This window comes from Staurois parvus, unplaced genomic scaffold, assembly GCF_062004578.1.
Source record: "Staurois parvus isolate SC_StPar_1 unplaced genomic scaffold, SC_StPar_1.0 ptg000586l, whole genome shotgun sequence".
Lineage (NCBI taxonomy): Eukaryota > Metazoa > Chordata > Amphibia > Anura > Ranidae > Staurois > Staurois parvus.
This window is the reverse complement of record NW_028318382.1, coordinates 5,070,164-5,085,015: the sequence shown is the minus strand read 5'-3', so window position 1 is coordinate 5,085,015 and position 14,852 is coordinate 5,070,164. Positions and strand designations below refer to the sequence as shown.

Here is a 14,852-nt window from a genome sequence, read left to right as displayed (position 1 = left end):
TGAAATTATTGCATTTGCAGAAAAGTACCTACTATTCTTCTGTAATGCACTTGGCTCCTAATTGCCGGTTGTGGGCTGACTGCACAGTGGAGTTACTGCACTGAATTTGAAAAGAGTGCTGTCAACCCTGCTTAGCTGTCCATACCATAGTGGGAAGTATTCTGTACTTCAATGAGACAACTAGGAGGGTTGATTAGAGCAGTGTTTCTCAACCTTTTTTTAATCGAGGCACCCTTTAAGATTATGGACAGTCCCGAGGCAGCCTTTAAAATTATGGACAGTCTTGAGGCACCCCATTTTAGATCATTAAAATGGGACTCGGGCTCTCAGTGACACTGCAGTCTGTGTGCTGGGAGCGCGCTGCGCGGTGCGCTCCCAGCACAAAGACAGTTACGTAAATATGCAGCCCCACAGAAAAAAGCCCAGTTGTTTGTTCATATTTGTGTTACGTCGGCGTCAAGGGGTTGAAATGTGGCTTACATGATAGTTCTGACTTCTGGGAAGATCAGTGAGCCAATCACACAAGCAGGAAATGACTTTTCTGGGGGTTTCTGTACATCAATGATGTACAGAGTCTTGTGTATGAATTGTATATGCAATATTATTCTTTTTTATTTGCTTTATTTTTTTCCTCAAAAGTGAACTTATCCTTTGAATGTATAAATATATTTTATTACAATAATGTATGATAGTATGTTGTTGCTATAACTGTTTATATCAATTGAGCCAGAGAGTCTTGTTTTCTGAGGCAGGAATGTGACCTTGAACTGAAATGCCACTGTATGAAAGGCTGGGCGCCCCCCAACTGTGACACCCGTGCCACTCAGATAGGTAAGTAATAGAAGTTGGATGAACCCTGAATCCTGCATGTATAGCCTGAGTTTCCTAGATAACCAAGTCTTGTCAGCGTGTCATGAAATACATGAACGAAAAGGTCTAGATTTTGGGTGGGGTGGGGTGGGGTGTAAGAGCCTTCAAGGGGAATTCCTACCTCACATTATCTTTAAAAATGTCCCCTCCCTCTCCTGCTACCTATGTTGACTAACCTGTGTGAAAAAAATGTATATACTGACTATTTTCAGCCTGCTCCAGTTTGGTCACGTGATCCCCTGTGTAAGTGAGCAGTGGCTGGAGAGGAGAGGACACTCAACAGTGGAAATCCAGGATCCATGACATTACGTGTAGGCTGTCATGTCCCAACCATTATTGGTGCTCCTTCCTCTCCCCTGCAGCTGCTGCTGACACTGCAGTGGAGCCAGAACACATGACTGAACAGGAGCAGGCTGAAATGAGGTATGTATACACCTTTTTAAAACAGGTTGGTCAGTATTGACAGGATGGGGGAGGGGACATTTTTAGGTCTAGCTAGTATTAGACAGGAATTCTACTTTCAGGCTTCCCATAAGGAAGAAGGCAAAATAAATAAATACAAGTATCTAAAATCTGGTTTGCTTCTATGGTTACTGCATATTATTATTGCAATTTTCCCTGTTTGTTTTGCACTTTCCTGTTTTTGCATAATAGAATAGTTACGCAATAGCATTGTGGGACATTTCCTTCCCTCATTGCTCCCACTGCTCTGTCACCTGAACTATGTGCTGACTTTATTAATGTCATTGACAGGAAGTAAGAGAACATCTCTCCATAACAGGGGAAACCTCTTCTCAGTTGTCACCCCAGCTGGTTTCTTCTCTACTCCTCAAAAGTTTTGATTTGTAAGCACTGTCAGTACTGGTGGCAACGGTCAAAAGATGGCAATAAAAACATAACGGGGGTTCTAATCCTTCCACATCCTTTCAAAAATTCCAAAAATAAATAAATAAAAGGTTTTGAGCAAGCAAAACAGTAAAGAAATGTTCTTGAAGGGTGAAGGGCCTTTAACCAACCCATCCCTCCTAGATTGTAAGTTCGAAAGAGCAGGGCCCTTGAACCCCTTGTGTTTTGTTTTGTTACTGTATTGTCTCATGTTCTGTCCCCCACTATAATGTACAGCGCTGAGCATACCTTTTAGCGCTATATAAATACTGTATAATAATAATAATAATAATAACTTGGAAGAGGATGGCTGTTAGCGAACACTCTGCGCACTATGGCACTGTTGAATGCCACATAAATATTTGCTCAATCCAGCAAAACATTCATGTCACATTAGAGGAGAGTGAAGGAGGAATCAGGACTTCTAAATGCTCCTAGCACTGTTTATCACAGGGTGGTGGTAGTAGAGATTGGGCCAAAGTTTTCTAACCTATCCAGCTGATTTTTCCCCCTGACGTTGGTTGGCCCACTTGTCTTTTGCAGCAAACATGAATTAAGCCTTATCAAGGACCTTTTCTTCTGCCTTTTGCCCTTCTCTGTTTCCCTGTTACACATTTGCTATAGACACTCACCGGACACTTTATTTGGTACACCTGTTCAATTGCTTGGTAACACAAATTGCTAATCAGCCAATCACATGGCAGCAACTCAATGCATTTAGGCATCTAGCTGTGGTGAAGACAACTTGCTGAAGTTCAAACTGAGCACCAGAATGGGGAAGAAAGGGGAATTAAAATGACTTTGAATGTGGCATGGTTGTTGGTGCCAGACGGGCTGGTCTGCATATTTCAAAAACTGCTGATTTACTGGGATTTTTACACACAACCATCTCTAGAGTTTACAGAGAATGGTCGAAAAAGAGAAAATATCCAGTGAGTGGCAGTTGTGTGGTTGTCAGAAGTCAGAGGAGAATGGGCAGACTGGTTCGAGATTATAGAAAGGCAACAGTAACTCATGTCAATATGGACCAAAATCTCTGAGAAATTGTAATGCAATGCTGGATGCAATAACTAAAAGCAAGTCATATACACACAATAGACAGGTAATCACACACGTACATTTAACCAGCATTTACACCATTAATTATTCTAAGCATGTGAGAGACCCTCTACCAAATGAACACCTGCCCTAGTACATCATAGAATTCACTTGGCACTCCAAGAAATAACAGAATCCAACTGCAGAATTCTTGCACTGTCAAAACCTCCACTTTTATTATCACATGACACACAGGAGGATATATCTTATAGTCATCACAATTTGCATAATAACACACACCAATAATAATGTGAGCATTACAGCATGAAATAGACACATCTTTTCACAGCATAGAATTAATACATTACCAAAGCTATGGGAAGAAAGGAAGGAACAAACCCCACCGGAACCATACTGCATAGGGGGTTACAGGGAAGCTGTAAACATGACCAATCATATAGCCCATATAGCCTTGGCAAGAGTCCCAGCGTCAGAGCGTCCTCATCTGCATAGGAAGGCTCCCAATCGTTTACTCTTGAGCTCCTCGCTTTTAAACCTTTTTTCTGGTAACTTTTCTGAAGTGGGCGGGTGTCACACCCACTCTAGGAGGAACTAACAGAAAGTTTCCATGAAGATAACAGAGTCACGCCCAGCCACTACACTGCGTTATCTAATAATAACACACTTTTGCTTCAAATCAGCTTCTTATCTACCCTAAACTTAAAGATTTCTAACTTCTCAAGCAAGTAGACATCTTTAATTGCACAAACAAGTTCTTATCTGCTTTAAGCAGTCTAATATCTTGTGACTCTGTTCCTTTAGCCTAGAGAAATGATATCAGTCATTTCTCATGCTCTTGGCATCTGGGCAAAGATGATTTATTGTAAACATTACCCAAGAAACAAAGGGTCCAAGGCCAATGCATTTCATAGGCATTACAGGAATGTTTCCAATACCTTGTTGAATCTATGCCATGAAGAATTAAGGCAGTTCTGAAGGCAAAAGGGAGTCTAACCCGGTACTAGCAAGGTGTACCTAATAAAGTGGCCAGTGAGTGTATATAGAATAAATAAATAAAAGAAAAACTATAATGTTTATTTTTACTTGCCAAATCCTCACCTAGGTAAGGATGACCTCATGGCCTCCTGCTAATGCACACACCTGCTGTGGGTGTCTGCTAGTCCAATGCACACAGACAGTGTGCATATCTAGTTTAAAACTAATAAGGAGATCTGCAGCACAGTACAAACAGGGTTAAGTATAGAAAAACATAACTCCTCAGACCCCTACTAACATTACATAGAAGGATAAAACTAGGTAGGACTTTTCAACAAGTAAAAAGATAATCAAGAATTTTTAAATATTGTTTTTAAGTTATGTGAATGTGAACATGTAACAAATATAAAGAAGGCGCATCACAATTTGGCTGAAAAAATGGAAATGTGATCTATTTTTTGTCCCCGCAGGAGCTGGCTACATTGTGCTCATTGCCATTGTTCTGATAGTTGTTATCCTAATTGTATTGCTTATGCTACATAAGATGTTCCAGAAGAACAAGCAGAGGTATGACTGGCGAAGTACATATTTGTGTGTTTATTTATCTTTATACTATATACTCAGCAACTATTACTATATAATCACATAATGGTCACTTTTCATTAACTTATTGTGATCAATACTGCTATTAGTAGAGTTAAAGTGGTTATAAGGGTTCTGCTTTTTTTCTTTTCTTTTTTTTAAGAACAAATATGTCATACTTACCTGCTCTGTGTAATGGTTTTTCACACAGCAGCCCCAATTCTCCTCTTCTTGGGTACCTTGCCAGTGCTTCTGGCCCCTCCCCTCTGCTGAGTGCCCCCAGAACAAGTTGCTTGCTCTGGGTGCACTTGTATGTGCTCTCTCCCAAGCTGTCTCTGTGTGTCTATGGCTCTCACTGCTGTGTCTCAGCCAATGACGAGGCAGAGACCTAGAGAAGTCTCTTGCACATCACTGGATTGGGATCGGACCCAGGTGAATATTAGGGAGGACTGCGGGGGGAGCTGCACACAGAAGGTTTTTACCTTCATGCATAGAATTTATGAATGCAAAAAATCTTCAGCTTTTACAACCACTTTAACTGAAGTGCTGGAGCACACAAGCCAAATAACTGTGATGGATGAATCTTGCAATCATCATCTGCCGTTGTTATTTGAAGGATGAAATTAGGAATTCAAAGTCAGTTGAGAATTGATTTCATAGTCCCAAATGAATCGCTTCAATACCGGGCACTTTTACTCCCTTCCTGCCCAGGCCAAATTCAGTTTTCAGCGATCTCACACTTTGAATGACAATTGCACGGTCATGCAACACTGTACCCAAACTAAAATTTCATAATTTTGTTCACACAACTAGATCTTTCTTTGGTGGTATTTAATCACCACTGGGGTTTTTATTTTTTGCTAAATTAACAAAAAAAGACTGAAAATTTTGAAAAAAAAAATGTTTCTCGCTGCTCTGAGGCTTTCAGAAGAAAGCCTTGCAGGCAGTGGGTAGATCTGAGGAGTGGTTGATTGCACTCTTGAGGGACCTCAGCCAATCCCCAAAAGAAGGCTTTGCATGGGGCTGGGACTCCATGAAAAAGTGTAAGAGGAGTTGGGTGGAAGAAGGAGTAGGAAGATGTGAGGCTGGAGGAGGAAGGCTGCCAGGAGGCCTAGTGAGATGGGACCTGCCTGTGAGCCTGGAAAGGAGAAAAACTCAGGACACACTGGCCCTCTGTATGGCAGGGAAGGAGCAGCCCAGCTGATAGGCCTGGTAGCAGCAGCCATCCCACAAGCAGTACAGGTGAGTACACCTGCACCCCCTGGGCAGACAGGGGAAGGAGCAGAAGAAATTCTCTAGATTGCTGGTTGAAGAGGAGTTCATCTAGGGTCTGGGGTGGTACAACCAGGAGATGCTGGCTATCACTTCAACAGAGACTGCATCAGAGAAGAGAAGCTTATGAATAGTTCAGGAAGTTGTCCTCAGATATCGTTTCCTTTGGGCATCTTATACCCCCCTTACCCTATCCAAATTCTAATTCCCTCAATAAAATAACAAAACCAACTCTCAAGGACTGGTTTCTTTCTCTGGATAAAAGCATGTGTGAAAAATGCTGAATGACTGGCTGTGCAGGACTAAAGGGGGACCCAAATTCATCAGCAATCCCTAAGGGGGCGGTACTACACATATTTACATTGGTCCAGCTTGGGCCGATGTAAGTAGGCCTATGACATACCCATAGGACAGCTGTGGAAGCTGGAAATCAATGTAGTAATCCTACCACATTGATAACTGCTGTCTTCTGGGTTCCGTGCTGAATGGTTGCCTTGCTGCATAGTAACCACAGGGTATTGCTCGCTCAGCACGATTTGTGATGCCTCGCCCTGGCATAATGAATACACCTGCAATAAGCATGAAAACCATCATGATCCAATTAAAAAGGGGAAACAAGTTTTGTACAATAGCACTTTTTTTTTTTACGATATGAATACAGATGGAATAGTTTGGACAGTATAACTAATAAACGTACTTTTTGTGTCTCAGGAGAGCTGCAGATGGTAGTTCTGGTGTGGCCAATCCCACCTTCCGTATTGAAAACCAGAGAAAACAAAATATAAATGGCTATCCCTCAACTCCTCAGGTAAGGTTATCTAGGACATGGCTACCATAAAGACAGGGAGAACTCTTACATTAGGATGAACTTTTCAAGAATCAAATTGACAAATTAACCTCATGTCAGCATCTACAGTAGTTGTCAGGAATCAGAAGCAGAGATGGCCAGATCAGTGTGGCTACGCTCAGGAAGCTGGGACCAGACTGTGTATGCTCTAAGTGAGATTTGTTTATAGTGAAACAAAATCCATCCAAACACCAGCAAACATAAAAATATAAGTGAACCAAAAACCCAGTGAGAGACTACTTGACTAATAAACCAAGGAAGCAGAAAGCCAAACTTACAACTAAAGATATACAAAATGGTGAAAACAAAAAGGCAAGGAAAACTGGTGGTGCAAGGAGCTGATGGGAATGTGGACCAAAACTGGAAAAAGAAACAAGGAAGAGCAGGAACAAGGCAGCAGGATACTGGATACATGTTACAGGGCAGGAGCAAGACATTACAATAGGATCTGGCAGCAACAAAACACTGGAGCAAGAGGAACTAAAAGGGGTGACCTAAATACCCTCCCAGCATCCAGCATCACGGGGAAACTGATTACTGGGATCTGCTGGCTGCTTGGAAAAAACCTACTGGTGGACACTGGAATTACAACCCTCCACCCAGGGAACCACAGTGCCACCAGCAGGTGATCCAGGTCCTGACACTAGTTAACTGCAGGCTCTTTAGAACATTGAGGGTAAGGGGCCTGTATAATTGTGAAACATGAAGATATGTTCACTCCTACAAATGCTGTAATGTATGGACACATAGTAATTGCATGATAAGGGTGGGGGACATTTAAAAATAAGTTTATTTGCCACAAAGATATGAGCACCCTCGAAGACAAATAGTACAAATCCACTAATTTTCTGACCAATATATTCTCTTAAAAATAACTTGATGGATCCACTAACCTATGTCTAAGGTTCAATGGATTTGCCTATGTACAAGTATGTGAGTTTTTTAGTTCTTTCTCTAACCTCGTACCTGATGAAGAAAAAAATTAGCATTCCTAAAAGCTAGTAGTGAGTATAATCAGTAAGCTAATTATAGATGCTATTGCTTTTAACTAAGGCACTGTGCTCCCAATTATAATAAATAGAACATAGATGAAAATATGTGATTAAATAGCTACATATATTTAAACAATCAATTAGGTGCCCACTTTAGCCATGTGTATAATAGTTAATTGTGCAAAAACTTAATATACAAATAAATACATAAAACATCCAATAAAAATAATATTAATCACCACTGCCTATGCCTGTGCCTATGATGCTTTATATGTACTGTATATGATATATAGGACACTGTGTTCTTTCTCATTTCTTTAGGTGGGTTCTGGAAATGCCATGTATGCTCCACAGCCACCAGCAAGCTCTCAAAAGCCTCAGACCTCTACCATGTACCCTCCACTACCCCCAGCACTATCTCAAAAGCCTCAAAATTCTGCCATGTACCCTCCACAACCACCAGCAAATTCTCAAAAGCCTCACATCCCTTATGTAAGTAAAATGAAAATCTGATTAACCTTTATCATGATATTTTTCTGTTTCAATAATTTTTTATTTGGGTTTTTGGAAAAGTAGTCATACAATTGACAAAGAAATAGAACATGTCACAATAGCTTATACATGAGTCACAATGCAGGAAATATTTGTGGTTTTACATCAAAGATAAGCATTAGGTAAAGAGGGCTGCATGAGCTTTAATAAACCCTGACTAGACCAAAGAGAGACCCCTGTACTGACAAAGGGTTGGCAGTGGGGATGTGCGCTTCTCATCAAAAAGGCACACATCATGATAGGGGCTAAGCCCCCAAGGATTTAAATTGGTACAGAGAGGGGTACATGTTGCTCCAAGCTTTCAACACCCCTCAAAAGGGGGTTAAGAAAATATCAATGTTAAGTAGTGAACTCTGAAACATAGCATAGATTGGAAGGCCTGGTAGAAGAGAAAGAGAGATATTGAAAAAAAAATAGTTTCCTTTAGTTATATTTTAACTCCTTCCCACCTGGCCTATTGTAAGATGACTATTATGTCATATGGCATTCTCCCAGGATCACGCCCCACGGGCCGCGTTTCGGCATGATCTGTAATCGACCATGTTCACTGGACACCGCCAATGATAGATCACTACACCCTCCCGCTGCCAGTGTCATGTGATCACTGTGACCAGTCACAGCACATCACATAACAGTTGTAAACTGTTGTTCTTCCATGCCATTCATTGCCTACAACTGTGCTGCTAACTGTGATTGGTCGCAGTGATTACATGTACAGACTGGGCCAATCACAGCTGATCACAACAAAAACTATTGAATGAATCAGTTTCATTCAGTAAAAATGGCTGCTTATACCAATCAAATTCCTTGGTATAAACAATATGTAAAAAAAAAAAATCCTGATCACTTCCCCAGAGTAGTGCAATGTTACTGTGGTAACACTGTATTGCTCTGGTCCCAGGAGTAGAAAGAAAATTCATTAAAAAACATTTTCTAAATGTAATAAAAATAAAATAACTTTTTTTTAGAAAAGTAAAAATTACTACATACTGCACCAGTTATATGATGACACTGTACTGCATTGGTGACAGTAAGTAAAAAAAATTGTGAATCATTTCTTCATTTTCCACAAAATTATGACAAAAAAAATGACAACTTCAAAAAACTCGCCATGCCTTACAAAATACCTCAGACTGTCTACTTTACAAAAAGCGGTCATTTGGGGGGTATTTATAGATTGTGGACTCTATAACTTTCCTACCAACTAAATAATAAACACTGATTTGGGTTATTTTCACAAAGAAATGTTGCAGAATACATTTTTGACCTAAATTTGTGTAGAAAGATTACTTATTTGCAACATTTTATAACAGAAATGAAGAAATTTACAAAGCACAAAATTAAAAAAAACAGCGCCGATTAAATACCAGCAAAAGAAATCTCTATTTGTGTGACAAAAATGTTAAAAATGTCATATTGGTACAGTGTTGCATGACCGTGCAATTGTCAGTTAAAGTTTGACAGAGCTGAAAGGTGAAAATTGGCCTGGGTAGGAAGGGGGTGAAAATGCCTAGTAGGCAAGCGGTTAAATTTGAAATGGAAACATATTGCAATAAATACAGTAAGGTATAACAGTGAAATAGGAGGATTATTCCTACTTAGGCTGCTTTATAGAATAGAATAGAATAAAGTAGAACAGAATAAAACAGAATAGAAAATAAAGGAAGAGAATAGAAAAGAATAGAATAGAATAAAACAGAATATAACAGAATAAAACCGAATAGGATAGAAAATAAAAAATAGAATAGAATAGAGTATAATAGAAAAAACCAGAATAGAGTAGAATTGAATAGAATAGAGTAAAATAGAACAAATATAGCCATCTTATGTAATTTGTATTTCCAGTTTCATTCCGATTTGTAAATAATGACTATACAAAATGAATCAATGTATGAAACAAATTCCTAAAACAAATCTTTCTACCATAACAAATATGACAAATGAAATGATTAAATTAATAAAACAAATTTGTCCATCACATCTCTAATAGTGGCTACTTTTGCAGGATTTTTTTCTTAACCTGGCGGACCGTCTGTGTTTATCAAAACATATTCAGGCTTTGAAAGCAAAGCTAATATTTTGTGAATATAAAGTTCTTTCATTTCGTTTCCCCACCCAAGGCTCCAGCTTGAAGGCTGCTGTGATCTGTCTTCTCTCCAAGCAGTATTTAGAGGGATTATTCATTGACTAAGAATATATATAAAAATCCTACTGCACAAATAAATGTTGTTCCATAAGGACTCTTTCACTGAGGTTGATTGGAGTCCAAGCTGTGTCATACATTTGAAAGCAACTAGAAAAATGTATCTAATCCAGGTTTGAGCTTCATGTAATTTATAATATATTCTATTTTGTTTCATTTTAGGCATATCAGAGGCCAACCAATGTGGTTCCAACCAGGCCAGCGTACCCATCAGTTCCCCCACAGGTATACTACTATATTGCTACACTCCTGATTTCCATCATATTATTAGACAAGCCTGACAAGCTTTAATCCCAGCTAATCATATTTTAACAGCACAATGCAGCTGCTCCAGTGGTTGGTTGCTGCATGGGACCACCTTTCAGTGATGCAGAATGAGCAGTGAAATTAGCAGAGCTGTCAATGCACACAAGCATTACCTTATGGAAAAATGCCTACCCAGCATTTAAAACAAACTTTGGCTGGTTTTCATTTTCATCCAAGGGAAAGTTACTTGAAATTACTCTGTTCTTCTTAGCTACACACAAAATGGTGTAGGTCTAGGATGAATGATTTTATTACATTGAAGTATACAAGACTACACTAAAACATGATCCATGGTGTATAAGAATTATGGCATTACTTTTTACTAAATGTGTAAGTTCAGGGCTAAGGCCCATCCAATAGACCAGGGGTATCCAAACTTTTGAAACAAAGGGCCAGTTTACTACCCTTCAAACTTTAGGGGGGCCGGATTGTGGCCAGTGGGAGTAGAAAATGCCCTGGCATCAGTGGGAGTAAACAATACCCTAGGCTTGGTGGTCAGTGGGAGGAACAGTGCCCCATCGTTGGTATCAGTGGGATAATTAGTTCCCCATTTCTGGTATCAGTGGGAGGAACAGTGCCCCGTCACTGGTGTCAGTGGAAGGAACAGTGCCCCGTCACTGGTGTCAGTGGGGTAATTAGTTCCCCATTTCTGGTATCAGTGGGAGGAACAGTGCCCCATCACTGGTGTCAGTGGGAGGAACAGTGCCCTGTTGCTGGTGTCAGTGGAAAAAACAGTGCCCCGTCGCTGGTGTCAATGGGAGGAACAGTGCCCCGTCACTGGGGTCAGTGGGAGGAACAGTGCCCTGTCGCTGGGGTCAGTGGGAGGAACAGTGCCCCGTCGTTGGGCTCAGTTGGAGGAACAGTGCCCTGTCGTTGGGCTCAGTGGGAGGAACAGTGCCCCATTGCTGGTTTCAATGGGAGGAACAGTGCCCCGTCACTGGGGTCAGTGGGATGAACAGTGCCCCGTCATTGATGTCAGTGGGAGGAATAGTGTCCAATCATTGGTGTCAGTGGGAGGAATAGCACACAATCATTTGTGTCAGTGGGAGGAATAGTGCCTCACTGTTGGTGTCAGTGGGAGGAATAGTGCCCAATCATTGGTGTCAGTGGGAGGAATAGCACCTCTTTGTTGGTGTCAGTGGGAGGAATAGCGCCCCATCATTGGTGTCAGTGGGAGGAATAGCGCCCAACCGTTGGTGTCAGTGAGAGGAATAGCGACCCATCGTTGGTGTCAGTGGGAGGGATAGCACCCCATCGTTGTTGTCACTGGGAGGAATAGTGTCCCATCATTGGTGTCAGTGGGAAGAATAGCGCCCCATCGTTGGTGTCAATGGAAGGAATAATGCTTCATAACAGTGGAAGGAAAAGTACCCCAAGGGCCAGATAAAAGCAATCAAAGGGCCATATCCGGCGCACAGGACGAAGTTTGGAGACCCCTGCTCTAGAGCTATACCCAACATATTAATCTTCTCTTTGTTAAATGGGACCTATGGAACTTTCATTGTACAGGGAGATGACATATTAATGCAAGTAAGAGAAGTCAAGCTCTAGGTCAGACATTCTCAACCAAGGTTCCATCGAACTGTAGGGTTCTTCAAGGGATTGCTAAGTGTCACATTTATGCGGATTGGATACGGTTTGAATCACATCCAATCCGCATAATATGTGAAATAACATTGCTTCCTATGGTGCCTGTTCACATATGTCCAGTGCACTGCCGATGCAGATTAAGTGAGGTTTAAAAAAGAGTCAGGCACGTTTTCTGAGCAATGCGGTCCAGTTCAGGAGCGGATTACAGGCTATTGACTTCTATGAGAACCATTTTTTAAACCTGACATGGGTAAACAGAATAAAATCCTGAGCTGATTCTGTCCTGAACCTGATGTAAACCTGACCTGAACCGGTGAACAGCTACTGATGGATAACTGATGTCCCATTTGGTGATACTTGCATAGTTTTAGGTCCAACAACAATTGGCAAAAATACCGGCATTATCTTTTTAGCTATTTGTAAGTGTAGCATTCTGACCACCACTGAAAAGCTTGATAAACACTTGCAGAATTTAGTTCAAAATATTTATTTTAAGCGCGTTTATTGGACTTCCTAACTGTTAGTGGGGTCAATACAACATTCCTTTTCAACTGCGGTGACAGCAAAATTAGGAGTGGAATGAAAGATTTTTCTAAAGCCAAAGAATTTGGTTTCCCATGGGAAAGGTAATTCACTCCAAAATCGAAAGTTAAGAGCAAACTACATTATAAAGTACATTTAAATGACATTTGTCAAGTCACTACTGATTCTACTAGTTTACTGATTCTTTGTGAGAATGTTAGAACAAATTTTCATGCAAATATTCATTTGAAAATCTACTATTGAATGATCAGCTTAAAGGTGACATTCTTCCTACTGACCACCAATTTAAGGGGCACTTTTCCACTGACCCCCTATGAATTGGTTTTAGGCAAGGGTTCCCCAAGACCTGAGGACTATTTCAAGAGTTCCTGAGAGGTAAAAACGTTGAGAAAGGCTGCTGTAAGTAGTAAAATGAAACAAGGTTCAAAGGGGTGCACTGAAGAAGTGTTCCATGCTTGTAAAGGTAACATTAGACAACTTTTGAAGCCTGTTTGCAGTTTAAAAGTTTAAAATGGCTAACCAGTTCACTTGAAGCAGAATGAGTTCTGAGTGGGTTCTTTAATTACAGATGAATCTCAGGCATATTCTGCTCAGTCCTAACTGTGCTGAGTAACCATTCAAGTACAGTGGCATACGTAGGAGTTGTGAAAGTGCCACAGTCCAGAAATGTTAAATTGTTTGCAGCCAGGGCAGATCTATAGGCAGATATTCAGGAGAATCCAAAAATTACCGACTTTATGGAACATGTCTACTCATAACATTATATATGGTGCTAAATACCAATCTGCTTAAACTCAGCTTTACACTGCAGTCCTCAATGGTTTTCTAATATGACCAATTCACACTTTTTTTTTTCAGGCAATGAAGCCAAATTACAGACGATAAGAATAATGTACAGCAGAGGCAGAAATATATTGTAAAAGCACTATAAAACACATCTCTATTATGTATCTATACATATCATACCTCTTCATTTCTACATTTCTGGAAATCACCAAGATTGTGGTGGCATAGTGTGCTTTTCTTCTCCACGGTTACAATTAATGTTATTTTATATTTATATAATTGTTATTCTTAATATGTTTGCATTTTTATTATAAGTGAATTATATATTTCCTAATAACAATGTATCAGTCTTTTTTATCACGTTAATGCAAAACTGTAACCAAATTTAATACTTCGGATTTTGGCATGACAAACAATAAGTATCCACTGGGGTTGATTTACTAAAGGAATATACACTGTGCTCACTTCAGTTAACCTTTAAAGTGCAAACAACATTTTTTTCCCTTGCACATTTTTGGTTGTGCCACTTATCAGCCTGGATGTTCTCTCTCGAGTCTCCTGCCCAGCCACCACTATCATCCTCACAGCACATAGGGGCAGGAGGTGCTGGATATTGGGACAGAGAGCGGGAGTCTTTTCATTTTAACAAGCCGGTAATCACCCACTTGTTAACAAAATAAGTTGGGCAGCTCCCACCATCTGTCCAGATCTGCAGCACCCCTTTCCTCCCTCGCCTGCTGTGATAGAGGCAGCCAGGAGACCCGAGAGAGAACACCCAGCTGCTATTTGTCTCTACCCTGGCAGGACTGTGCAGGGGAGGCTGCAAATGAATCGTGTACTGTAAAAGGGACACTGATATATGTAAAGGGGGCACTGTGACATGTGAAGGGGCATTGTGATGTGTAAAGGGGCTCTGTAACATGAAGGGGAACTGAGGTTACTAGGACTACTTTAAAGTGGGGAATGTGATGTAAAGGGGTTCTGTGATGTTAAGGGGGACCATAGACTCTGATGTTAATGAGGACTGAGATGTTAAGGGATGTTGTGATGTGAAGGAAGGGCTGAGGATAGTGAAGTAAAGAAGGGGCTAAGATGTGAAGGGTGGGGGGGGGGGAGCTGAGGGCACTGATGTAAAGAAGGGACTATAATGTAAAGGGGGGCTGAGGACACTGATATAAAGAAGGGGCTATGACGTGAAGGGGGGGGGGGCTGAGGACACAGATATAAAGAAGGGGCTATGATGTGAAGGGGGGGTTGAGGACATGGATATAAGGAAGTGGCTATGATGTGAAGGGGGGGGGGGCTGAGCACATGGATATAAAGAAGGGGCTATGAAGTGAAGGGGGGGGCTGAGGGCACTGATATAAAGAAGGGGCTATGATGTGAGGGG

At 40.8% G+C, this 14,852-nt stretch overlaps 1 protein-coding gene across 1 annotated transcript in view; it reads left to right on the top strand.

Annotated features, from left to right (window-relative positions):
- LOC149450057 (zinc metalloproteinase-disintegrin-like VAP1) overlaps positions 1 to 13,804 on the top strand; it is a 72,070-nt gene extending 58,266 nt beyond the window's left edge. Inside the window, exons 18-23 of the mRNA XM_089692490.1 lie at positions 753 to 831; positions 4,260 to 4,356; positions 6,355 to 6,451; positions 7,804 to 7,974; positions 10,400 to 10,462; positions 13,535 to 13,804. Of these exons, the coding sequence (XP_089548616.1) occupies positions 753 to 831; positions 4,260 to 4,356; positions 6,355 to 6,451; positions 7,804 to 7,974; positions 10,400 to 10,462; positions 13,535 to 13,561 (534 nt within the window). The 3' untranslated portion in view covers positions 13,562 to 13,804. The remainder of the gene's footprint in view (positions 1 to 752; positions 832 to 4,259; positions 4,357 to 6,354; positions 6,452 to 7,803; positions 7,975 to 10,399; positions 10,463 to 13,534) is intronic.
- Positions 13,805 to 14,852: the final 1,048 nt, after the last annotated feature.